At 34.9% G+C, this 25,588-nt stretch overlaps 3 protein-coding genes and 1 pseudogene across 8 annotated transcripts; 1 reads left to right on the forward strand and 3 right to left on the reverse strand.

Moving 5' to 3' along the window:
- Positions 1–226: 226 nt before the first annotated feature.
- LOC126914045 (orexin/Hypocretin receptor type 1-like) lies at positions 227–10,567 on the reverse strand. 5 transcript variants are annotated; one of them, XM_050717486.1, is made up of 9 exons: positions 10,002–10,554; positions 7,934–8,272; positions 6,039–6,181; positions 5,326–5,498; positions 4,627–4,831; positions 4,333–4,436; positions 3,715–3,838; positions 3,262–3,431; positions 227–1,819 (listed from the first exon to the last, which is right to left on the reverse strand). In XM_050717486.1, the coding sequence occupies exons 1-9, from the start codon at positions 10,040–10,042 to the stop codon at positions 1,457–1,459; spliced, it is 1,662 nt and encodes a 553-aa protein (XP_050573443.1). In that variant the 5' UTR covers positions 10,043–10,554; the 3' UTR covers positions 227–1,456. The 5 variants fall into 5 exon arrangements, with proteins under 5 accessions (XP_050573443.1, XP_050573445.1, XP_050573444.1 ...); XM_050717488.1 differs by having other exon boundaries at positions 7,934–8,356; positions 9,900–10,238; XM_050717487.1 differs by having other exon boundaries at positions 9,699–10,238.
- Positions 10,568–11,231: 664 nt separating this feature from the next.
- On the reverse strand, positions 11,232–13,897 carry LOC126914183 (uncharacterized; annotated as a pseudogene).
- Positions 13,898–14,699: 802 nt separating this feature from the next.
- Positions 14,700–18,133, forward strand: LOC126914039 (X-ray repair cross-complementing protein 6-like). The gene is made up of 10 exons (XM_050717477.1): positions 14,700–14,880; positions 15,147–15,302; positions 15,479–15,650; positions 15,965–16,403; positions 16,514–16,610; positions 16,690–16,927; positions 17,014–17,175; positions 17,318–17,548; positions 17,625–17,812; positions 17,889–18,133. Exons 2-10 carry the CDS (start codon positions 15,159–15,161, stop codon positions 17,997–17,999), a joined length of 1,782 nt encoding a protein of 593 aa, XP_050573434.1. The 5' UTR covers positions 14,700–14,880; positions 15,147–15,158; the 3' UTR covers positions 18,000–18,133.
- A 623-nt stretch (positions 18,134–18,756) lies between these two features.
- LOC126914057 (acylglycerol kinase, mitochondrial) lies at positions 18,757–25,543 on the reverse strand. Of its 2 annotated transcripts, none has more exons than XM_050717521.1 (9): positions 25,366–25,543; positions 24,786–24,908; positions 24,585–24,704; positions 24,117–24,507; positions 23,924–24,039; positions 23,653–23,828; positions 23,441–23,587; positions 23,245–23,363; positions 18,757–23,173 (listed from the first exon to the last, which is right to left on the reverse strand). In XM_050717521.1, exons 2-9 carry the CDS (start codon positions 24,893–24,895, stop codon positions 23,060–23,062), a joined length of 1,293 nt encoding a protein of 430 aa, XP_050573478.1. In that variant the 5' UTR covers positions 24,896–24,908; positions 25,366–25,543; the 3' UTR covers positions 18,757–23,059. The 2 variants fall into 2 exon arrangements, with proteins under 2 accessions (XP_050573478.1, XP_050573479.1); XM_050717522.1 differs by lacking the exon at positions 25,366–25,543 and adding an exon at positions 25,134–25,335.
- Between the last annotated feature and the right edge of the window lie 45 nt (positions 25,544–25,588).

Here is a 25,588-nt window from a genome sequence, read left to right on the forward strand (position 1 = left end):
AAGCAATTCTAGTTCTCGTTTCCAGTGTCACGTTGTTTCCTCCTTCGAACGACGAAGGTATTGCTAATAGAAATGTTATTCCCCCTTATTTTTCCCCAGATTTACCAGGGACATGAATCGAATCTGTTCATGACAAATGTATGACAAAAATTGACTATGTCTCTCTTTCGTTATTTGTATCGTCGTTTGTCGCGCTAGGCCTTAGGAGAAAATAAATATTCGTATAGAAATTTCAAAGTATTGTTTTCAAGTATACTATACATGATTTATTACAAAACGTGGGCGGATATTCATACCGTAAGCATCAACATATACGTACATACACGCACTCTTTATCACATCACATTCCTATCTTTATTCGATCAAACCTCACGTCCAACACTTCGAGAATTTCTGTGAGTAGGGGAGAAATTCTTTGTCTCGACTATTTATGTCATCCCTTATTTAATCCCTCGAAATGTTTGAACGAAATGCGTCGATATTACATTTGTGGAATACACATATTAAATCGGAACAAATTACAGGAGGTTACCCAGAATTTGATGCCCCGATAGAACGACAATCTAACCTAACCGAAATATAATTTGTTCAATTTCGAGATTTCTTATTGGAAAAAATGCAAACAATTATAGATATCTCGCGAGCCATTGGCTTTCATCTTTAAACAGTGTCATATTTTCGTGCCTATTTTTAAAGAGGTCAATTCAACTCGAATTTAATTGAGCCGGATAATAACGTCAACGTCAGCCCATATAACGAACGTGTTTGCTCAACATACACAAATATTTGCAAACCGTTTATGTTCATTCACTCTCGTTATAGTTGCGGCCCTGTTATGCATAACCTTTTTACCATCCTTCCTACAGAAGATTGTTTCAGTCAAAGTTGAACGAGTGTGAACGACAAGCAATAAATTACGTGGAAAATACGATTACTTGTCACTGTTTCAACATTTTCCCTTGAGTTAGCCCTATTTGTCTCCTCCACTCAGTCTCACTTAACGAACTTAGCCTTTTGCTTGGTTCCTCGTTAACTACTGTATGTACTCTTTTCTCGTTTATTATTTGTCGCGGTGCTCGGTAGATGGAATGCAGATCGCGGTAGAAAAATTTTCGTTTTAGGAAATCAAACCTTAAGTCATTTTTGTGCCCTAAGCCTTTAATCTTATCACCCCGTGAAAAGATATTAAAGATCATTGACCGCTTTATCTTACTCCGTATCGACGATATAAATATTGGTCGTTAATGAAAGCTACAATGAACTCGAGTCCGAAAATCACTAAATCGATCAGGAAATATTCTATGGAGAGATATCGTAATTGACACTGCATCTCTTCTGTCCATCTTCATGTATGCACATCAAATATCTTTACGTGACGACACCGAAATTCTACGTGTTTTTATAAGAAATTAATCGACATTAATCAATCCTTAAATTAAATCATTTATTCCTATGTTCAATGTTGTTCGTCCGTGGTGATGAATATATTAATATGAGGTTGACTTGCTTCGTTCTTCTTGTAGCAGGTCTCTTGAGTTTTGTTTACCTGGACTTGTTCCATCCCCATTTGCGGCCTTCCCCGAAGACTCCGTAACATGTAACAACGTCGATGAGGACTGTGTCTGCTAAGGTAGCTGTCGTATCCGCTGCTAGTTGTAGCCGTTCGTCGGAGGGCTAAAACTGCGTGATGGCCGTTAATCGGTAGCCCACATCTGCATCCAGGTAACATCGTCCGCTTGCGAAACAATCCGCGTCTTATCGTGCTACTAGCACTACACCCTGCACACATGTCATCGATCACGGCGGTTCCTTGAGCACTCTGAAACAGGACGTCAGAACCACTGGAGGTATAGGACGTCAAACATCTCTTACAGTTATTATTGTTTCCACCTTTAGACTATCCTTTTGTTTGCGCGTCGCGAACTTTTTCATCGATATTCTGTGATACTACCACAGAGATTCTGAGGGATTTGTCATGGATAAAATGAGATGATATTGATATTGAAAAATATTAAACGCCTTTTCGTGGATCAACCATAGAAATAAAATTCGAGAATTCTGATAATAAACAGGAATAACATCAAAGATATGTGTTATGCAACGAGATATTGTTGGCGAAATATTGCGTTTATGAGCTTGTATCCTGTATAATGGAAAGTTAGAAAATTCACTCAAATAACTCTATTATGGACATTATGCGGTTGCCTGCAAAGTTAGTATCAAACTCTCTGCGAACCTACGGTAGTAATCCGATATAGCAAACACGAATAAAATCGAAATCTAATTTTGTATAAGTGTTATTTAGTGTTTTTTAAAACAGATATATGATTAATGAAATATTCATCTCTAGAAAACAATAATATCATGCGATTTAGTCAGAGTTTCCGACATCGAACTATGTATATCGGATTGATGTTTGTTTTCTTAATAAATAATACGACTTTACTAGCGTTCCTTGCATGGAAGCCGGCCAATTCGATTCTCATAAATAGCGTGGGTAAATGCTTATGTAGGATATGTCACGCGTCAGCTATAATCTCGCGGGCTTACGTAAAGAATTCATATTGGAGTTTGGTGAAATTGGGATAATCACGGTCTCACGCGCCTTCGAGAATTGCTACTCACGTTGCTTTGTATTTATAAATTCCAATCGCAGATAGAGAAAAAAGAGAATTCCATCTATCTTTCAAAGACTACTACGACAACGGTAATAGGTTCGCTGTATCCTATTGCGAATCTTTTTACGCTCACGTCGTGCGACGAATTATAATTGTAGCCTGTGTCATAAAATATCAAAGGACTTTTGAGATAGTCAATCTCCGAATAAATTTTGTGACGATTCAGTATCAAATCCGCATGCATTTTTATTGCTGCAATTGTACAGCAAAAGGCTAAGAATACAACATAAGAAAAAACACACTCGAAACTGATTTTGATTTTGAATTTTCCCAGACTATCAACCGTAGGTCCATGTTATAGATTGTTACAGAAAATATCGAATTATATATCCTCTTGTAAGTGGCATCCTTTAAACTTAAAATGATCAATACGGTTGAATGAATTTTTCTCTTCAAAGAACAAAGTTGATTTACGATCGTATAAGGGATAAGACAAAGGAAATGATAAAACAGGTAAAGAGAATCACTTTGGTATATTGGAAAAATTCTCTTGCCACTTCCGTGTCGACGACATTAAAAGGGCTTCTTTAAATTGTTAAACCCGTAAATATTCGACGCAAAGGCGAACAGTATTGATACTTACCCTGTGACGGGGTTTTCGACGAGTGAACCCATGGGATCCACAACAAAGAATCTCCGATATACTCCGCCGAAAATTACGGGTCATAACACAGTATACGACAGGATTCAATGCGCTATTCGCGTGTCCCAGAAACAGGCAATAGGAAAGAGCATCTCTCGTTGTCTTTCCCCCTATGGAACAATTTCGAGGCTTTAGATACATGTCGTCAAAGTTTGGTGGTTATTGGGAATGAGTGACAAAGTAACAAGTAATTCGATAGAAAGCTGGAAGCTCATTAAAGTTAGCAACGATCGACTGTTATCTATTATTTCTCCCATCGTAAAAAGGGACACGAATGGCGATATCGTATTATTGACAAGCCCGTGGACGTTTTGTACGTTTCAGTAATGCCGGACTATTCAATTTAAAGGTGTATGGCGATTGCTGCGCTTTCATCAATGAACGATCACTCACCAACTGCGCCCAGATCTATCAGTAGCATTAAGACGTTATATGGTAACCAACACAGAGCAAAGAACACCGCCAAAAGAAGCAATATCCAAGCAATTCGCCTTCTCTCACGTACCAGCCTGAAACTCTGCGAACAGAATGCAGTTGTACTCGGTCGTAAACGCGGCTAGATTTAGATCAACATCGATTCATCATCTAATCATCGACGAGAAGGGTACAAAGGTGGATAGGCAACCGTTTCGACAGATCAAACAAAGTGGAAATGAAATGTTATAGAGACAGAATGCGTCCGTTCATTGAGTAAATTTAGATGCGTGAAAATCATATGCATAGTAATAAAACTAACTATAATGGAATATCATAATCTCGAGTCGAAAATTTCGTCGAATTCTGGTTATCTCTATATTACATTACCAACGAATGGGCTTTTTAACGAAGCAAAGTTAGATACGAGAGTGCCATATTATCGATCGACCGGATATAATTGAATTAAGTGCGTGCAAAGTCTGTGTCAGCCTTGCTATAATACCGCTTCTGTGTGTCGTTAGATGATTTGCTCCTAAACGACAAATTCACGTTCATAAAATTAGGTATTATTGCCTACGTGATTTTCGAACTAACCTGTTGCGAGCTGGCGCTTCCTTCGACGCTATCACAGTCGAAAGGTGGTTTTCGGGCGCACAGTGTTCGACCCATCATCGAGTAAGATAGTATTACGACGAAACCTGAAGAATAAAAACAACCAAACAAAGGAAAACCATAAAGGCTGAAGAAAGCAAGCGTGGGCAAAGTGATTGCTCCCTTTTCAGAGGGATAATAAGACCGAATCGTACCATTTTGTCTTTCTCTTTCAAAATGGAAAGGGGAATAGGATGGAAATGTATGTTCAGTTTGTTATTAATCACGTGGTCTTACCTGGAATCGCATAAACCAGCACAAAGCACACAGCACCGAAAAGAGGCGCCTGAATGCCCAGAGGCTTAAAATCTTCCGAACAAATGTAGAAAACAGGTGGTAGATGAGAGACACGAGAGGTATTCTGTGAAAAATTCTTCGTCATTGTCCAGGATCCGTGGAAAGATATGTTGCTAAGTTCCATACTCGGACTGTGGAGGGTCATCTGGAAAGAATATCGGGCACCATTCATCTGTTAAACTATCTTTGGAAACGGAAATCTCCTTGATAAGATTTATTCACACCGAAGCTGCTTTTGCTCCGAAGAACTTCTTTCAGTTCTTTTACCGAGAACATTTTTTAATACGCAAAGCACAGCTTGTTTTTAATCGATTCTTGGAAATATATCTCTGCAAAGGTAGTAATCAGAAACAACCGTGTCCAAAAGAGAAAATGAACAGCTGTTGGATTCGATCGAAAAATCGTTCTTTCGGAGTAAGATTGGAAAATATAATTTGTTCATACAATAACCAGAGATGACAAACATTGGCAATAGAAATACCGGAGAGCAGTTATTAGTTCACTTAATTTCAATAACCATAGTAAAAATTAATATTCGCAGCTTTAACAAATAAATACAAAATTTTCCGAGTCATTTTTCATCGTTGGAATATCATATATAATAATCATCGTTAGATTATTGTTAGATGTAATACTAACCGCTCTGAGAACAGGAGCAAAGATGATTAAAGCGACCAACCAAAGAGCCACGATTACGAGAACCGTGCTTCTTCGATTGAACACTCGTCGAAATGCCATAGGACTCCTTATCGCCAAGTATCTGTCGATGCTCATCGCGCTGATGGTAAAAACCGAAGCAGCGACTGCAACACCTACGAGAGAGTCGTCATCATCGTTTTCAATCACCATCGGCGACCGCAATAGACTCAGTCGCTTCTAATAAGACACTTAGTCTTTGTTCGGTCGGACAGAATCTCGGTTGAACGTGGGCGAGAAGGTCGTAACGAATAGAGAGAGAAATTAAAACTATATCCATCAAGGGGTGGTATATCGCTTGAGAAAACGTTGGACCCCAGGAAATGTGAATATACGTGTGCATTGCACTAACACACAGACAAACAATAAAATCTTTTACGTATGAACCAGTGTAGGCCGAAGTATACTCAGGGTGATGCGTTATACCACGACAATTTGTGGCTATAGTATCTTTTCAGGCTTGGTTTGCACCTTTTTGTGCAATCTTGCATTGGTGCGAGAAAACAAGTTAAAACAAAGTATATCTCCAAAAATATCACACCATATGATGTTCGTGGAAAACATTACGTTGATTTAAGTGAGTGACGATAGCGAGATTCGAATTAAAATATGTAAAGCAAAACGCGACTGTAGTATCGACAGATCGTTGGAATTACCCTGAAGGTAAGAGGAAAGTTTGCACATTATTTCGCCGTGGATCCATACTATGGAGACTGCTTGACTGACAGCCACAGGCATGCAAATAGTAGTCACCAAAAGGTCCGCCACTGACAAGTTGACCACGAAATAATTAGTCACGCTGAAAATAAAAAAAAAATGTTTTGAATGTTAAATCTTGTCCATCTAAAATCCATCATTGGTTGAACGCCATATAAGCAAAATTGACATTGTCAATCTTAAGACCACTATAAAACTCGATGGTTCAATGACTTTCATTAACTTTCGTTAGCTTTCGAGTTTTCCGTAAACACAATAAGCTTTTCGAATTCTACAGAACACTGGCTTATCGCCATTCTTCGTTTAATCGTCATCTAAGAAGTTCGTCTAAGACGAATCTCGAACGAAAAATAAATAATTCTGAACGTAACTGCTCGCATACCGAACGTCCGTCCACCTGGAGAGTTTCTAGCAACGTGTACCCTTCGCTTATTGTTATCCTTGAAAGACGTAAGCATTATTGGTTAATATCAAAATTCGTATCCACGTTCACCGGGAACCTAATCCCTGCTTTTGATAACGAAGAGAGAGAGAGCAATAATTTTTGTTTCACAAATAAACCGAGATATCCATGACGTTCGTTCACGCATCGTGAGTGCGAAACGATCGCTTATTTGCACGACGCTTCGCCGCTGTCGGAAGTGAGCACACATGCCTACGTGTTTCTTCGTCTACGCGCTCAAGAATGTTCAAGGTACATTCTACCGGCTATCGCGACTATTAACGCGATGCAGACGAACTCTCGATTCAACATATTTGCTAGAACCCCGTGTCCAGCGAAATATTTTATTAATTCATCGTTCGCAAACCACAATCTCCCGTAACCCGCAACCCTTTCATATCGGAGTTGACATATATCTATTAGAGAATTCAATTTACATTCACTTGTTTGTCAACGCGATGCATGCATATTACATGTTTACATTCTCACGACGCATCCACACGCTATTGGTATTCATTACGTGTCCGATCTGCATCTTCGATCATACATCTGTAGTTTATGAATAATCTGTATATTATTTAATTAATTGTACACAATTGTCCACGGACATATGTAAGATGTTGCAGGTAATCGCTACCTGTCTTTCGTGAAAAATCCGTAGAAAGACAGATAGTTATTGGTTGAGATACGTCTCTGCGAACAATTGGATATCAATGTAGACGTAGCTTCCCTCTTGAAGACATTCGCGTCTTGTTCCTTTCAGAGGAACTGGGTCAAGAAGATGTGTTTATATTAAATAATGGAGAATGACGATCTAACGTTCCTTCTGAGAATTTTCCTTACTTTTAGAGGCAATTCAATAGCTGTCGAAAGATTAAAAAAATAACGCCGCGTTGCATCTACCTTTGTGTTTAGAGACTAATTTGCTTGACCCTATAACGAGCCTCGGCCGAAATTATAATTAACTCGATCAAAGTTGACCCTGTTGTCTCGAAAGCAATATCCTAATTGTAGATCGACAAGGTGACGAGATAGCAACCTCTCTAATCAACAGTCTATACATTTCAGGCTATTTCGATCGAGTCGTCGTCGCTTAATTTAGTCAAATCTTCCATCATTCGACTTCGATAGCGTTTCACAATGATCCTGGCAAAGTTTAAATTACTTCGGAGTTACCCACTGTAACACACAATTTTCTCAAAGGGGTTTTGTATTGCACGGCGCTTAATTTGTATCCGGCTTGAATTTGTTCTAAATATACTGTTTGCAAGGTCTATACATGAACAATTAATTTTTAACCAAGCTAACAAGGAAATAAACGATTAAATAAACGTTTCTGATCGAATGTAAAGCAAACAAATCTTTTACGAACAAAGAACCATATATACGTACCTACGCATGTAGTGGTATTTGAATACGACTGCAATCACGAGGACGTTGGCCGTTATTGCGAGTGCCATCACAGGAACATAGAGGATGATCAACAAGTAATTAGTTTCGCTGTGAAACTTGTCGTAAAAATACCAAAGTATATCCCCGGTGATATCCATTCCGAAGCTTTCGTTTGAGGACACCATCGTCCCATTGTATGAGCTATTAAACTCTGGTGAAGATATCGTTGAGTCGTTGTATACATTCGTCGACATGATCTCCTCGTTTTTATAATCCAATATCAAGCTCTCTCGTACGATCTTGTGCGTGCAATGGAACGCAAGCGAAAGTGATTTCTGGCTTCAATGGGCATAGAGAATATCAACCATTTACCTCGGACAGAGAAAACTGTCACGATCAATCGTGTAATTGTAATTTGAGGATCTGTTTGAAGTCGACATATGTTCATGCTACGGCTAGATCTCGATCAAGCAATCTTAATTACGCGATTACAAGGGGAACGGTATCTGTTACACAAATAATTAACGAGGAAATTTGTTGTACGAGAATCGCCTGCGACTATAGCTCATCCCCTGCCCCCGTTCCTGTTATTTCGTTATTCCGTTTGATCGTTTATTCGATCCATCGACTCTTGATTCGCCAGAGCAATGCGTTTCGACGATACTTGTGTACTTTGACGAATTTAGAATTGAAACTTTTCTGTCGTGGATATATTTCGCGGCAAAACGAAAAAGATCGATCCGTTTGTCGCATGTAGAACAATCGCGGGAAACGCACGCAAGATTTCGCGGATGTTTAAAAAGTTAATTTAAGTACGTTTCTGCTGTCAATTTAGGAAGGAGGAAACAGGGTGCGCGAGTGAACGCGGCACGAACCGACGTATCATTATCTTCGCCATTTTCTCAAAAGTATACCTGTCGATCAATCACATAATGGTATGAGAGGATTGTTAACATCAATTTCGTTATCTATCTAACTGTGAAAATACAACGAGGCTGTCAACGTTCTCAATTATCAAATAGCTTCTGGTCAATTTATTCTCCTCGCGAAGTCTAGAATCGAGAGAATGGACTATACATAACCGAATAATTTGATCGTAGGATGAATTCCAAGTTGAGAATAAGTGCGTGAAATGTAGCTCTTTGTTTTCTCATTTCCATTGAGTCTTCCTTTTTTCATAGGAATCAAGCTGTCATTAACAGGATCGCCCCGTATAGTGATCGCACGTTTTTCTATAAATATATCGTGTGTACTATATACCCATACGCGTCTGAAATATACGAGCAATTTCGTATTCGTAATTCAACTAACGACGACGTGAGGATAAGGGTAAATAAATTTCAGGGAAGTAATCGCGATACAGGATGGCTGTATTTTATAAACATTTCTGAATGTTATATACGCAAATGAAAAGCGGGATGCGATGATCGAGGGTGGTATTTTTGTGCATGTGATAAAAACCCTATCGACTAATTTATATACAAAATGCGACACGAAGCGTGCTAAAGATTGAAAATTGCATTAAATTTTCCCGAAACAAAACAAGTTGAACAACTGAATTCGGATATTTATAAATCTCGTCGTTGTACAAACAGCCATGCCGCGAGTATTTACCAAAAGAAGTATACGTATGAATAGTTCTTACACGTTACGAGACGTCCACTTATACCGGCAAAAGGTTTGCATTGAGCGGGACATTGAGTGTATCTGTTTAAATTAGACGTATACTTTACAAAATTCCACCATGTTCGCTTTAAATATTTACTTTTTCAAATGGAAGTAAATGCAGCTTTGCCGAATCACTTGCTTATACGTATCAGATAGACTATCCTTTTTAACATTTTCTAATCAGCGATATTCCGCGAATTCTATCAATTGTTTTTACGATCCACTATAATTAATGGACGAGAAGATTAAACCACAATCATTAGCGGGCCGTAAACTTTTTATCTCCACTATACTTAACCCTTATGTTCCGAATTTCTTCCTCGGTTAACTCTTAACTCGTTTATACGTCGGTTTTATCGTTCCGTATCTATTTTCGATGAAGCGCACAATCGAAACTTACGATCGAACTACCTTCCACCCGGCGAGAATAATACACGACATAAGTTTCGGAAGCGGGACCACGGTAAACTGAAAGGAAGAATCGCAGCTCCCGCCGGAGTTCTTGAAAGCGTTACAGACGTGAACACCACTCGCGCACGGGTTCCTTTAAACGCGCCTGCGTTACGGTCATCTTCTCTCATCCTCTTCGTATCCTCTGCTTCCTGTGCGCCCTGTTATTCTCTACCTATGGGATCTGAAAAAATGTCGATCCGACTTGATCCCTTAATCCATAATACTTGACAGACGAGTTTCGTCGTTATCGTGTGGTGACGTTATCGTCAATCGAGGAAGGCTGTTAAAAGGCGTCGCAAACTTCTTCCTCCGTTACTTCCGTTCCTCGAACAAATATTCTTCTTCTAATTCTTTTTTTACATGCCATTTATTCGAATACGTTCGTTTCTAGACAAATATAAGCTTTTCGGTAGAGACTTAACCTCCAACGAAAGTATCGTTGAATTTTTTTCCATCCATTTTTTACCCATTTCCGGTCAACTTCCAAATTGTCATTTATCGTGTTCTATCAATCGAATGGAAAATTTAACTTGCTGACGCAATAAACGAGTTGGTCTTTCTTTGACCGAGTTGTACAAAGTTTATCTCTTAAACTCCATTTAAGAAGAGATAGTTATGATAAAATTATTGTCTAGTTAAAGCTAGACGGTATTTTTAAGAACGACGATGCTAACCTAGAACGTCTTTTTTATTTGATCTATGCGGTAAAATATTATCTTTATCTATCTGCTATAGAATTTATAAAACTCAGCCGTTTTTTGTTCTTGTAAATAACAGAATTAATTTATTAAAATGATATGGTGGCACTCAACAGATTATAAATTATCACAAATCGTTTAAAATCTGCATCTGATACATTTTTCATCTTTAGCCACTGATCCCTAACCTCCATGGAAGAAGGGTACGAACTATTGAACTATTGAACGATTGAACGGTTGACTCAACGTCGAATATATCGATGAGAGGCTTGTTTCGACATCGTTAAGCAACCAGTGAATTTACTCACAAAAGATGAGGCAAATTTCACGCGTATTCTGTTACGGCAAGCCGATCGCCTCTATTGACATTTAGTGTCATTTGAGATCAATAGATAGATAGCGCACGAAATTAATGTTCCTTTCTTATGTTCCCTACTTCATGCTTGTTTTTCTACCATCATTTTATTTATGCTACATACATGTATTTTATGCTTCTCTCGCTTTTTTGACGGGCGATAAGAGTATCGTAGAGACATCCGCGGCACGTTTCAAGTAAGGATGACTAAATAGGTCGTCACTGCTGAGAATATCTGTAAGAATGGAAATCGAAATCATTCGCTGAAGTACTCCCACTGCTCCGCTCTTTCTCGAGGGAATTTACGTGTATTAATCCACGAACTGCAAGTCTGTTCGCCAAAACTTACCGAAAGTAAAAGAGGAAAATAGACACTTATAATGCCAGCAATAGCTGCAATACGGACCTTCCGCAATTGGAAATACGCTGCTGCCTCGACGCTTTCCTGTAATTATACGCACGTTAGAAAAATCAATATAAGGCGCCAAAAGTAGATAAAATGAACGGAAGATGAATATCGCCTTGTTAAGAGCGTATAACCTGTGACAACAAAGTAGAAGCGCGCTATTAATTTGATGTAATTAATTATTCAAGGGAAGAAAGAGACACTGTAGGACTAGATAAGAACTATAAGAATGAAGAAAGGTCGCGAGGTTGTGTTGCTATGTTATTGGACTAAAAATGTCTGCAACTCTCGTTTGTTATAGTTGCTCGAAGAGAATACAGCGTTTCTGCTTTGAGTTGAAATATTCAAACGATTTCGCTAGAATTCAGCTTACCTGCAGAAACACACGTTTCATAGAAACGGAAGAGTACGGAGATAAAATAAGCTGACCGACATGATTCGTCTAAACAAATAGCCAGTTATATAGGTGTACATATATCTCGACAAAACTTTACTTCTTACGAGAATGTACCGGATTCGCTGTCATATGACACATAGTAATAATCAATATAAGCTTCCACGAGCAATCAGTCACTAGCATTAATTTCCTGATCTTCCAGTGAACCGATAATTTGTGCACTTTCAACGAATAAATCCTTGATAACAAGTTGAAAGACATAGCCGTGATCCAAAGCAATAATTGAATCGCATATACAGAATTTGACATTTCGGTCGCATTTACAAGAGAGCAATGAAGCCACCATATTTGCCGGAGGTCGAACTGTTCGATCGATCGATCGGTCGGTTACTATTAACTTGTCTTCTGCTAACAGCGGAAAAAATGAATGAAAATAATTATTCGATCCTCTCTTTCCTCGAACATAAAGAAGGGATACGATCAAAATTTATGTAAACAAATCGTTCATCTCGCTCGAGACAGTATTGACTTGTCGATAGAGATCTGAAGCTTTCCTGTTATTAGGTAAATGATTGGAATCGCGTATCTACCGGCGAAATCTTCGATTTCATAGCGGAACATGTGTCCTAGATATTGCTGCCTGCAGCAAGATCTGTACGGAAGAGCAAGCGTGCAGATTCGAAAAAAAAAACAAACGTCGGTGATGATAATCAATATCCCGTATAAAACATAATAAAATATGGATTTCGTAGAGTGCCAAGATTCTTAGCCACGCACCACGAACGAGGGAAAATAGATTAAAGCAAACGGATCGACTGCAGCTGATACATAAAACGCTCGCAAATAAATAAACGACTAAAGTTTAACATTGCATGTTTAAGAAAGAAATGAGAAAAATACAATTACCTTTAGAAAATGGCATCATGTTACAGAGATGACGAAACCTTTCCTCAATAAGAAACAAAATGCAAACGAATATTAGAATTTGCGTATTGACAGAGGCATCCATGACGAAATATATCATCCCACGAAACACTGGCAGTCTGAGTCCAATTCTATAAAAAGGAAATATTGCTCGATAAAACTTTACTATGTATATCTATGTATATTGCTTTGCATTCGCATTTCGGCAGCTGCATCGTTCGTGTCAGAGATGTATCTCGAATACGTCAACGCGATTTGATTTCTCGACAATTTTCATCGTGTCCAGTATAAATGCCTCTAGTTTATTCCGATCACTAACTTAGACGATAAATATCCAAGACGTTTATACTCTTATGAATTAAACGTTTATATAAAATTCAAAAGAACAGCTTTCGCTGCAAACGATTAAAGTTACAAAAATTCATTAATCCTTTTTAAAAAATTAATCGCCATTGAAAATTCTACCTGTAAGTTAAATATACAACTATCGCCCAATGCGAGAAACTGGTGACCATTGTGATGCGACAGATTATTCGCAATTTATTTCTTCTTGAAGAATCATCAAATTTTGTACTTCGATCAGAATTACATATCTGCGATGGAATGGATCAAATCTTCCAATTCCACAAAGAATTCCACACGAATAAACTCGAATAAGAAAACAATACCAAATCCAAATCTTCACGCGAAAATACATAAACGTGCGATACCACGAGACTAATTAAATACAGAATCACACAATGAATATTATGTCTCGAAATCTTCTCGATTTTATATCATTCTTCGTAGCGACAAGTACAGTACATCCTAACAGCAAGCCAGTACTAAAAATTGGATTTATATCGCCAACAAACATCGTTCTTTCAATGAATTGTTAGTTTTTTAGGTTTTGCAATTGTATCAAGCATTCAAACAATATACGAGTTATGATTCTATTCTAATTTATATTTTATTTCAAATGAAAACATATTAATTACTTAATTCCAACAATATTACTAATAACGCTGTGTAATTTTCGCTTTCAGTGTACATAACAAAGTTCTTATTGTATAACGTTATGAGCAGTAAACGGGCAGTAAATACCGTTTAATGCGAAAACTCCCAGAAAAGTCGCAAATTGATTCTGTGTTAGTTAAAAAGATACCGCATCTATAACGATTCATAAGCAAATACAGTTTCGTCAAATTTGAAGAGTTTAAATATGTAATGTTTTTACGCATCATTCAGATCTAGATTTGGTTGGTAATTCAAGGGAACGATAAAATCATAAACATCATAAATGTCGATTATAAGATTGGTTTAATTTGAATAATTTTGTATAGAAATTAAATTTGCTAACTTTCTAACAATAAGTAATACATTTCTTCTCTTATTTTAATCTTACGCGAAACAGGAAATTTCTTACGTACTTACATACAATGGTAATGGTCATTATTAATTAAAGATCGCTGGTCAATTTGATCTTTGACTATCGTATAACTATTCTTATCGTAAATTGACATCTAGTACATTTTAACACAATTCTAAGTTAAAATCTAGTGCCACAGAAGTTTTAATTTAATTCTAGTTTGTAAAAAATACAAAAATTATAAAAATAATTATTGCATTAAATTGTTGGAAGTGCCAATTTCAATAAAAATGAAAAAATTATTAAATCTGATTGTATTAGAATGGAAAAATCGTTTTTCACGACATCGGCAAAGATCGTCACCTTTCGACCAACCTTGTCGAGTGTATGTTACCGATTATACAGGTATTTCGTACCTTATACTTGTATATGTAAGGAACATCCGACTTGTGCGCGAGCTCATTTTTGCTTGAACTCCTATACCGTGAGGGAAAAAAAGAGCTTTTACTTACTTTATCGTATTCTATATTTTATTTTTTATTTCATACAAAACTTTGATTTTAACAGTGACTATTTGTAAGTTTTAATTCAAACAGTACTATCTTAAAGCGATAACGTTGCGTGTGACACTAAAATGATAATATGGTAATACTCAGAAGGAATCTCCCGTATCGATAGAAACAAATATAGAGTTAAAGGTGAATTTTCACTAAGATTCTTCATTGCATGTTACAATCAGTGTGAAAAATTTTGAGTTCTTAAATATTTTCTTCAAATCAAATATACTTCACATTTCAATTACTGCTTAAATTACTCACAAATAGAAAGTATTCTTTACTTTCATTGATTTTAAGAGTAATTAAGAATGGCATTGTACAATGAAGATTTTTGGAGTAATTAAGAGTGGCATTGTACAATGAAGATTTTTGGAGTAATCAAGAGTGGTATCGTATAATGATTTTAGGAGTAATTAACAATGGAATCGTGCAGTGATGATGATATAGAAAATGATCTTGAAGACCTCTATGGTGTTAGAGATGGTACACTTTTTGTGATTGATGCGACACCTTCAATGTTTAAAAATGATCCAGATAATCCATATTTTTTACAATGCATTAAGGTATTACATGTTCTATAATAATGTATTATATTAATACTTTTAATTTCTACTATAGTGTTTGAATATATGCTGTTTTTAAGAAATGTTATACAATATAGTTAATATTAAGTTATGATTCATATATTCAAATAACAATTTGAACATTAATTTATTTTGTTATGTCTTTTTTAATTCAGCAATACAAAGAGGTTCTCAAGCAAAAATTGGTATGGGACAGACAAGATTGGATAGGTTTAGTTTTATTTGGAACTGAAATATGGGACAAGGATCCTGAAATCAAACATATATTGACTCTTCAGAAATTAGGTCTACCTTCAAGAGAGAGCATGAAAGAAATAATGAAAATAGGTAATCAATATTCTGCATATATATTACTACAAGTAAAGTAAATTACTATACTTACTATAAGGAAAGTAAAAATGCAATGACAAAGGCAATATACAAAAATAGAACAATCAAAATACAATAATAGGTATAAATACATCTGAAGAATAGGAATGTCAGAATATCTAAGCAAAGCAGGTAGAAGTCAAAAGTTAATAACACAAGCAAGGTGTGGAAATTTGAAAAATTAGAGAAAATGTTAATAGAGGAGGATACAGTTTTTACTATTCTGGTACTCAAATTTTTTAAATCATTTTTTTGTTATATCTTATATGTAGATGAAGGAAACAAGTGGAAGGACTATAGGGATATTGCTTCCTCTACGGCTTATCCACTATATGATGTACTTTGGCATGCAGCAGAAGTATTCTCTGCTATCCGCATAACTATGCCGATGAGAAGAGTAATTATTTTTACATCTTGCGATAATCCTCCATGCAATGATAATGAAAAACATAGAATAAGAGTACAAGCAACGAGTTATAGTGACATAGATCTTCAGTTATTAGTTGTCGGTTTGGGTGAAAATTGGAATCATGATTTATTCTATAAAGATTTGGAAATGCTATCTAAGAAAATCGATGAAGATGATTACAATAGAATATCTTTGAAAGATATAGTGGAACAAGTAAAATTGCCATCTAGAAATATGGCGCAGCTACCTTGGAGACTTGGAGAAAATGTGATTATAGATGTATCTCTTCGCAGTCTTTCTGTGTAAGAAATAAAGTTTTATTTACTTCTGTTATTATACTAGTTTCATTCTTTCAATTGATCCAAATTTTAATGAAGGTTGCAACAAGTTCAAAAATCCACTTTATTTTCAGCAAAACATCATATTTGAAAAAAGAAAATATAAGTAAAAAAAGCAATATTCCTTTGACTTCACACACATATCATGTAGTGGATGAAGATAATGATATAGTATGTGTTATAATAATTTGTTAATGATATATATGATTATGATTTGATAATTTTTAATGTTCTCTTGTTTGTATTATAGGAAGAAGTAGGGGATGAAGAAAGTCAACAAGCATTGTTACCTATTTTAGATATAGATATTCAAAAATATCAAACATTTGGTGGTGAGAAAATAAATTTTACACCAGCAGAAGTAAGATGCTTATGTACAACACGAGAAATAGGCATTGATCTAATCTGTATGAAACACATTTCTTATCATCCTCTATATCATGTTGAAACACCATACTTTGTCATACCAGGCAAAAGTTATCGTAAAGGTACTTTCAATTATCTATTCTCCATTTCTTAAAAACTTGTATATATTTGAATATCTACTAAAATTATTTTACAATCTTCATCCTAGATAACAAATTGCTATTTGGTGCGTTACTCAATAAATGTGAAGCCAAAGATTTAATGATAATATGTGCTGTTAAAATCAGAAAAAGTTTTGGTACAAGCCTATATACTATGATACCAAATGTAAAAAGTGGGGGATTTTATTTGTATAAAATACCATTTAAAGGTTTGTCTCTTAAAATATTTTAATATCTAAATAAGAAAGAAAAAGAAAGAGTATTTGAGAAACATGTAACACTTAATTTGAATTATTATTTATTAATTATTATTAATTTTATTTTAATTATTATTAATTTTAATTATTCTAGAAAATGTGCAAAACATTAGCGAATATTTCCCAGAATATATATATGATGATAATGAAAAGAAGCCTCCAATTGTTCCAAATGGAGTTGAATTATTAGAACAAATTATAAAAAAATTAAGTATCGAATATAATCCAAAATTGTTTTCAAATCCTGAAGTACAGGATCAACATCAAATGATAGAAGCCCTAGCTTTGGATTTGGAAAAACCTGAGCCTCTACCTGACGATACACGTAAGTTATATTGTTAAGAATACACATATTATAATTTGTACGATACTTTATAACATAATTTAAAATTTTATCTTAGTTCCAAAAACTGACAAGATGTATAAACTGGTAAATGATTTATTGAACGATTATGATAAAGTATTTATGGATAAGATGGATGATATAAATGATGATCCACCAGAGAAAAAACATAAAAAAAGTAACAAAGTAATGAAACCAAGTGATTTTTCAAAGAATAAAATTCAAGAATATTTGAGAACAGGACAGGTACATTAATAGATTCATATCAAATTTAAATAACATTTAAATACAATTCATAATACATTTATTTTCTTCTTAACAGATAGCAACTTTTACTGTGCCACAATTAAAGCAAATGTTAGAGACATTGGGATTAAAATTATCCGGTAAAAAAGATGAATTAATAAATAGGATTGAAAAACATTTTGAATGAAATGTTACAAACTTTCAAGAAAAAATGTGAAAATTTATTTATGAATTATATTTATATTCCTTATAAAATTTTATTAAAACAACTACTACAAATATTGCTTTAATTAATAAAATCATAATATATTTCACATAAAATAGAGTAATCTTTTTATTCAAGGAAAATAACTTACTTTTGAACCAGAAGCACGCTTGATATCCCCAGTTTGTATATAAAAGCCAACCATACAGGGTTATCCATTTAACTCGGAACTCGCGCTCGTGAAGCGTAAGAATGGAACAATTTAACATATATGCTTACCACCGCAATTAAGTGTCACTCGTCATCTATGAGCTGTTGCCAGGAGTATAATTAGGCGAGTGCAAAAAGCAGTTTAGTTGTCGTAAAGGATTTGACGTTACAATAAGTAAAAGACGATCGCTGAATAAACGAGCCCTGCGTTTTCGCCCAACGCACTTCTGAAGCTTTTAGCAAATAACCGCACCCGGTTCTTTTCCCACATGTATCTTGGATTATATTTACCAAAAATCTACTTACAATGTAATTTCTTTTTATTTAGAATTGCCAAAGTTATTAGCAAGTAACAATGAACTTGTTCACATTCTTACAAATATTTTTTTCTATTTCGTTCGATAATTTTCATTTTTAACGTATTAAACATTTTCTTCTGCGTCGTACTTTAAAATTTGTTAACGATCACTTTCTATGAATACAGCGAATGTAAAAATAAGGAACAAGGAAGGCAATCGAGATACAACAAGACATTTCACAAAATTCATATTTAAACAGGTCAACTTAAAAGAATAGAAATTAATTTAATCCTCGTATTGCAATGCTTGAGTCTGTGCGGATTAGTTGGCGGAGCACCGAAGTTGTTTACGTTCGAGATGAAACTAATCGCTTAAGTGTAAACAGATTTCAAGGAAACATGATCTATTATTTGTAAAAACGCATTCAGATTTATCCGAGACGCTACGTTTACTCAGCATGATAGAAACGCGTAGGATAGTCAGCTCCGTTCGCCCGTGTTGATGATTCTACAAAGAGTACTCAAATATATTTAACATTACAGCCACGAAACTGCTGAGGCACGCTAGCTTGTGCGCTAACAAGAGAGAGATTGCATAATTTACAACACCCTCAAGTGTCTTCACTATCTCTTACTAAAATAGGGGATGACGAAAACCAGACGATCGCTACGAGCTTTCGAAGCCTTACGTTTTCTTGCATTCGACCAACCTGACTATAAGTTCGTCTTCAGACTTATCATCTGGAAAAGCTATTATTAATTCAATGTGGACTCTCGATACCGTAAATAATCAATTCTTATCTAAGGAGCGCTATGGTTGTATTTATGAGATAATCGCGATTTAATCGACCCGTGCAGGTAAGCAAACCTCGCCTATGACCATGTAGTACCGGTGCCATAGTTCTTCGAGTAGAACCTTTGGCGATCCATTTGATCTCTCCTTGCAGTAGCAATTTGCCTGTCCCTTGAATTCGTGCCCTAGTTGCGTCGTTCGGTACTAACAATTGAGTGCAGTAGACTTTACTCCTCGGTTATAACCAAGGTGTAAATTCGACCAATCACAGGGAAACGCAATCACGAAGAAACACGTCAATGGGAGTCGTAAATTCCCGTTAGGATTCTATGAATCGACGTCGCGAGTAGATCGATCCCCTGATTTCCGTTAAGATAATAGGGATAGTTGAAATGATATAACTCCATGATTAACAGTGTTATAAATTATGTATTTTCCAACAACTTCGTAGAATCACACACTTTAGTAACGTTGCTGAGTATGAGAACTGCCTTGATTGGTACCGCCTTGATCTTGATCAGATTTGGACTGACAATCTGATAGCTGAAGGCCCTCGTATTGTAATAGACGTAGCGATTGATCAGACCCTACTTTGAGTGAACCGACTCAACAGAATCAACCGAATCCCGAATGACTAGATTTTGACTTCTTGACTTCCCCTCCTTGACTGTTCGTTAGTTATGAGATCTAGTAGAGTTGATGGCGTAGAAGCAGTAGTAACTGTAGTAGCAATAGGAGCAATAGTAGTTACTGTTTTCAACAGTAAATGTTGTTCACTACACATTGCCCTCATCTTTCTGACTTCTTCAATAAATTCATCTACTCCTATATCGTCTTCGCTGTTAAGTTGTGGGATACATTTTAGTGCGTCTTTAGCTTTAAACTCTGGTTGTGTAAAACGCTGAGTGAAAGTTCTGTCTTCGGATAGCTGAAGTGGTATCTGAGGTATTAGAGGAGGTCCTCGAAGGGCTGATTGATCTCTAGCGGTGTGGGTTGTTTCGTTTGAGGTTATTAGGGAACTGACTTCTGATACATCTCCCATATGTATTCTTGCTAAACTCTCCCCTATTAGTGCGATCTCTGCTGCGAGTTTCTTGTTTTCTTCGTTTGCTGCGCGTTGAGTTTCGTCAATACGTCGTATGAGTATATTAATTTGTTGAGTAAAAGTTTCGGTTTGTTTCTACATTACATCCAATATAGCCCTAGCTGTTGGGTCTATCTCATTGCTAGTTGAAACGGCGCTACTATTTGTGCTATTTGTGCTTGAATCATTAGAGAAGCTGTCTTTTCTCGTTCTGTATTTGATAAAAGAATCCAGAGTTTGCTCATTTTGATCGTTTACCCCGTAGAAAAGGTTCCGTTGCGGTGTTTCTTTGTCGAAACGTCAAAAATGTTTGCTCTATTGCAGTGGTTCGTTGATCCTCAATCTTCAAGGTTGACCGTAGCCCGAAATGCGTGATTTCGTTTACTTGAAGCCGACGGATCCTGGCAGGATCGCCAAAATGTCACATAAACTCGAAGGTTAGATGATAAAACAAGAAGGTTGAGCCGTAACACAACTATTAACTTTCTTTTTTATTAAACTTTATTATGAATTCAATAATCACAATCACAGTTCACTCCAACAACTTTATATAGAATCTAGTTACACTAATGGGTATGTATAAATCAAGTACGCGACTGGTCTAAGGGTAGAAACCGGTAAAGGTATGTTGACTACTCTAAAGATAGAGAATAAATGAAGTTTAGCGACAATGTTGTGACGGAGGAAAGCTAGTTATGGGTGTGTCCAAGGACACGAGATGAGCTGATTTGTTAAGGACAATTTTGGCTAGGAAAGTGAGAGCGATAGACATTGTTTTCGATTGGATCATAAGAAGGTTGGTGGGCTAGGAAGGGTCTTAACCGTCCTCGAGAGAAAGTTGCTAGTGGGAAGCATCATACTTGAGAAAATCTAACTTTTCCGTGTTAACCAGTAGTAAACAATAAATGTAAAGGACACTTGAAATAAAAGATACTTGTTTGGTCTGAAGGACCTTAACTATGAAAATGCCAAAATTCATGGTGGGTCCCTAAGACCATTGAGGGTACGCGCCGAGGATGTGTAGACATCTGGTTGCCATCTTGCCCGCGGTATGTGGCCTGATCTCTGATGTGGATTGAAATGTGGTTGATGTTACAATGTCGTGGGATAGCGGGTCCCAATGCTTGCGATTGCGATGTATTTTCGGACGTTCTTCGTAGAATCGTTAACTTGGACGAACGGAACCGATTATTTTACGCGTTTCCTGCCATCCTTGAATAAACGCGACGTCTCGGATAAATCGGATACGTTCATACCAATAGTAGATTATATTCCCTTGAAACTCGCTTATAATAGTCTTCTCATAGTTCTTCCGAGCGCATTTTGTATTACACAGCTATCACCATAAATAATTTCACTGAAGAACGGACTTACGAAATTGCTGGATTATTCCCTCTTACGTCGCCATCCATGTTTTCGTGTTCTATAAGCATGAATCATATCGCGGCTTAACAAAAAGATACGATAAGTTTTAATAATATCCATTGACTATCACAATCCAGTTCTACCAATTCGTCGGTATGTTACTTATTTGACGACATCTAAATCGTTCTTCAACGAATTATATTAAAATGATACAGAAACAATTGGCTCCGTTCTATTATTACACGATGGCGTTGCACAACGAATCCTAACTTCTCGATTGAAGCGATTTATTTTGAATAAATTGACTAACATCATTCGGTCAATAAAAACATTATTCTCACTGCCGGAGTATCCAGATTTGTATATACAACCATGTAGATTTCTCTCTTGCTCTTTGTTATATTATATCTTGTCCTATTATATTGCGTTATAACATATCACGTTATATTATATTACGTTATAATGTATTATGTTATATTATATTACGTTACATTATATGACGTTATATTATATTACTTTATATAGTATTACGTTATATTATATGTATAAAGAAAATGTCGATTGGTTAACAAGAATATCAAGTATAAATATATAGATATATGGAAAATTTAGGAAATCATTATCAGAAAAGTCGACTAGTCCTGTTTTTTGTACAATGCTAATTAGAAGAAACACCAGATCACGATCGACAGAACCATAAAAAATATGTAAAGTGCCAAACAATTCTCCACTCTCTTTTTAAAATTTTTTTAATGTTACTTGAAAGGACTTTGAAACAAATACGTGTTTGTGATGATAATGGTAATACCTTCTGCAAAATCTTAAAAATATTCATGAATGTCTTTAATTGTTAGAAAGGTTGCATTTTATCTGTGTTAAATTTCATATAAACTTTTTATTAGGAATGTTTTATAACAAAAAAGTACATTCAAAATATTATCTGATGAATGTGATACGAATATCAGAGTGCTTCCTGCTGTTTACAATGTTGTATCTTAAAAAAAATTAATAGGACTTAAAACAATAAATATCATACTGTAAAATAAATATGACATAACAAAAGTGTTACAAAGTAGGTAAAAATAGATTATATAGTCACAAGTGTCATGTTCAAGTGATAACAGTATACATTTAGAAGCAATCATAAATTATATTTATGTTATATTATAATAATAAAAAATTTTGTTAATTTTTTTACTGATATTTACCTTTTTTCAATATAGTAAGACATAAAGGTTTAAAACAAATAAACAGATCTTAAATTTTATTTACATATATATATATATATTTTGTTAACTGTTCAGTTGAGAATAAAATACTTTTACTGCCTGCGAAAGCAGCTTAATTTCAACTGCCTTTAGTTCATACTCTTCATTGTCAATGTATAATGTATGATTCTTATCGGTCTATAAATAAATCAACATATAGAAATTAAATAATCTTTAAAATTTGGAATATTCAAACTATGAAATTTTACCTTTTGCGGAGTTAATTCAATTTTTTTGGCTTCCACTACTTGATTACATAACGATTTATTACTTTTTTCTTTTTTCCAACCTTCAGACACGAAAGAAAAGTAGTTGATATCCTTTGGACCTACATAACAGAGGTAATTTTCCATGATCTTGATTATATATATTTAATTTTATTCCATATGATATTAGTTTAATTACCAATTTTCACTTTTAAAGATGGTGGTGATGATTCAACTTGTAACTTGTCTATATTGGAAGTTGCTACATGTAATTCACAAGTTGATATAGGTAGTTCATGGAGAACATCACATTTTTCATTTATTCTTTTACTAAAATCAATGCCATCTAAAAAGTATGGTATCCTGTGCTTATTTTGGGATATTACATGTACTGAATATAACAAAACATACCTCTAGAGGCATTATATCTTGGTAGAAATATATGCCACCACCTTGTATTTAAATTAGAAATTAGATTATTTTGACTACAGCGAGAACAACCTTCACAAGGAAGTGTATATTTTAATACTGCATCACAATATTTGTTTAAATTCTCTTCATAACCATTAAATACATAAGTCACATATCTGTACAGTAAATACATAATATTAGGCAATATAAATTTACATTAATGTGAATATCGTGCAAATTCCAAGATATTGAAGGAAAAACATATATGTACTTTCTTAAAAATCCCCAGTACCAATACTTGTTAGCAGAAGTATTTGCATCTTTCCATACACCCCATTCCACTGTTCCCATAGCATAAATTGGTTTTGCAGGTTCTTCGGGATTATTCTTTAATTATAAAGCAATATGAGATTTTTAGTTACTGAAAGAGTTAGAAATTTGCTATGTATATAACAGAAACATACATCAATAGGTTTAACTTCGATCATATCCATCATTTTTGATTTCTCATGTATAATTGCCATTGTTGCTTCTATCACTTGTTTTATATCAGAGAGATCATCATATTCATGATACAAAGATTTTGCAATTTTATTTGTTTGTCCCAATGGTAAAATGCCAATGGGACACTGTTTGACTGAATCAAGATTGTGATCATATTTTCTTACTAATCCAGTTAAAACATCAGATAAGGTACCATCTCCTCCTGCAACTATGATAGCATCAGTAGGTGTATCTAAATCCATTATAATTTTACGAGCATCATTTTGTGAGTCTGTCTGTATTACAGTTACAGCAATTCCAGCTAAATGCAAAAGTGGCTCACAATAATTTTGAAATAACTTTTTAGCTTTCCTACAAATAAGGATACTGGTTAATCAATAATTAAACTATAAGTAGAAACATAATTTATGAATCAAACATAAGCAAACCCTTTTTTAGCAGTTGGATTTAAAATAATGGTTACATGGCGTGGTTTTATATTTGTTGGAAGTGGAAAATCACCATATTGTGATACACTTTCACAATATTGTCTCATTAATTGGTTAGCACTAAAAATATTACCACTTTTTAATGTCATCTCAACAGTAGAATGAATTTACCAATTATAAGACTAAAACTTTGTATCTTACTCGTATACTTCCTTGCCATATGAAATTCCATATGTTACAGCTGCACATGCCACCAGAGATTTTTTCCAATTATTTCGTATAGTCCGGAAGAAGCTTAATATTTTGGCCATTTCTTCTAAACGCCTAAACACTTCTGTTTATGACAACATAACCTATATGGATCTGTTCTTTATGTATTGTACATTGTACACTAAGTAACATTTATAAACAATTGAAAGTTTTTTAAAAGTACACAAACATTACGAAGATTTATTTAAAACAAATAAAGTCTGCATTTTTTTCATTTTACAAAAAAATTAATTTTTATTATCTGTAATAAGATAATCTCAATTTTAACAGTACACATACTTTTTGAAAATTTATGAAACATGTGTTTCAAAAAGAATTCTCATACTTTAAGAAGCTTGTAACATTATGAAAATCTTTTCTGAAAAGTTTTTAATTCCTAAGTCCTTTAATTATGCGGTATTATGAATTGTATGTACTATCACTACTATTACAAGTATCCCATCTGTAGTATTATCAGAAGTATCATATATATACAAACTACAAGTTGATCGGAGAATGACTTGATACTCACGTGTTTAGGATAGTTTACAATTCCTTTTAAATTCCACGCATAAAATATTAACAAATATTGCAAATTTAATTAAAATCATAAAATTCCAAATAATAGATTTTTTATTGTTGATAAACGGTAAAATAATATAATAATCTGATTTAATGTAATATCTGAATTTTATATTATTAAATATAAAGAAGTACATATATACACATAAATATTTTGTGCAATAGTTGCCCCA

Source organism: Bombus affinis, chromosome 3 (genome assembly GCF_024516045.1).
Source record: "Bombus affinis isolate iyBomAffi1 chromosome 3, iyBomAffi1.2, whole genome shotgun sequence".
Classification (NCBI taxonomy): Eukaryota; Metazoa; Arthropoda; class Insecta; order Hymenoptera; family Apidae; genus Bombus; species Bombus affinis.

Bases quoted from the DNA above. Each gene is read 5' to 3' on its own strand.
- LOC126914045 (XM_050717485.1), bottom strand. From the start codon at position 9,631: ATGTCCCGCTCAATGCAAACCTTTTGCCGGTATAAGTGGACGTCTCGT. The intron at 6,182-7,933 runs GTACGTATATAT...TTTTATTTTCAG, and splicing joins AAATACCACTACATGCGTAG to CGTGACTAATTATTTCGTGG. The intron at 3,839-4,332 runs GTTAGTTCGAAA...TTCTGTTCGCAG, and splicing joins GAAGCGCCAGCTCGCAACAG to AGTTTCAGGCTGGTACGTGA.
- LOC126914039 (XM_050717477.1), top strand. From the start codon at position 15,159: ATGGAATCGTGCAGTGATGATGATATAGAAAATGATCTTGAAGACCTC. The intron at 16,611-16,689 runs GTATGTGTTATA...TTTGTATTATAG, and splicing joins TGGATGAAGATAATGATATA to GAAGAAGTAGGGGATGAAGA. The intron at 17,549-17,624 runs GTAAGTTATATT...ATTTTATCTTAG, and splicing joins GCCTCTACCTGACGATACAC to TTCCAAAAACTGACAAGATG.
- LOC126914057 (XM_050717521.1), bottom strand. From the start codon at position 24,895: ATGGCCAAAATATTAAGCTTCTTCCGGACTATACGAAATAATTGGAAA. The intron at 24,508-24,584 runs GTTTGCTTATGT...CCTTATTTGTAG, and splicing joins AATCCAACTGCTAAAAAAGG to GAAAGCTAAAAAGTTATTTC. The intron at 23,588-23,652 runs GTATGTTTTGTT...CATACTTTTTAG, and splicing joins AAGATATAATGCCTCTAGAG to ATGGCATTGATTTTAGTAAA.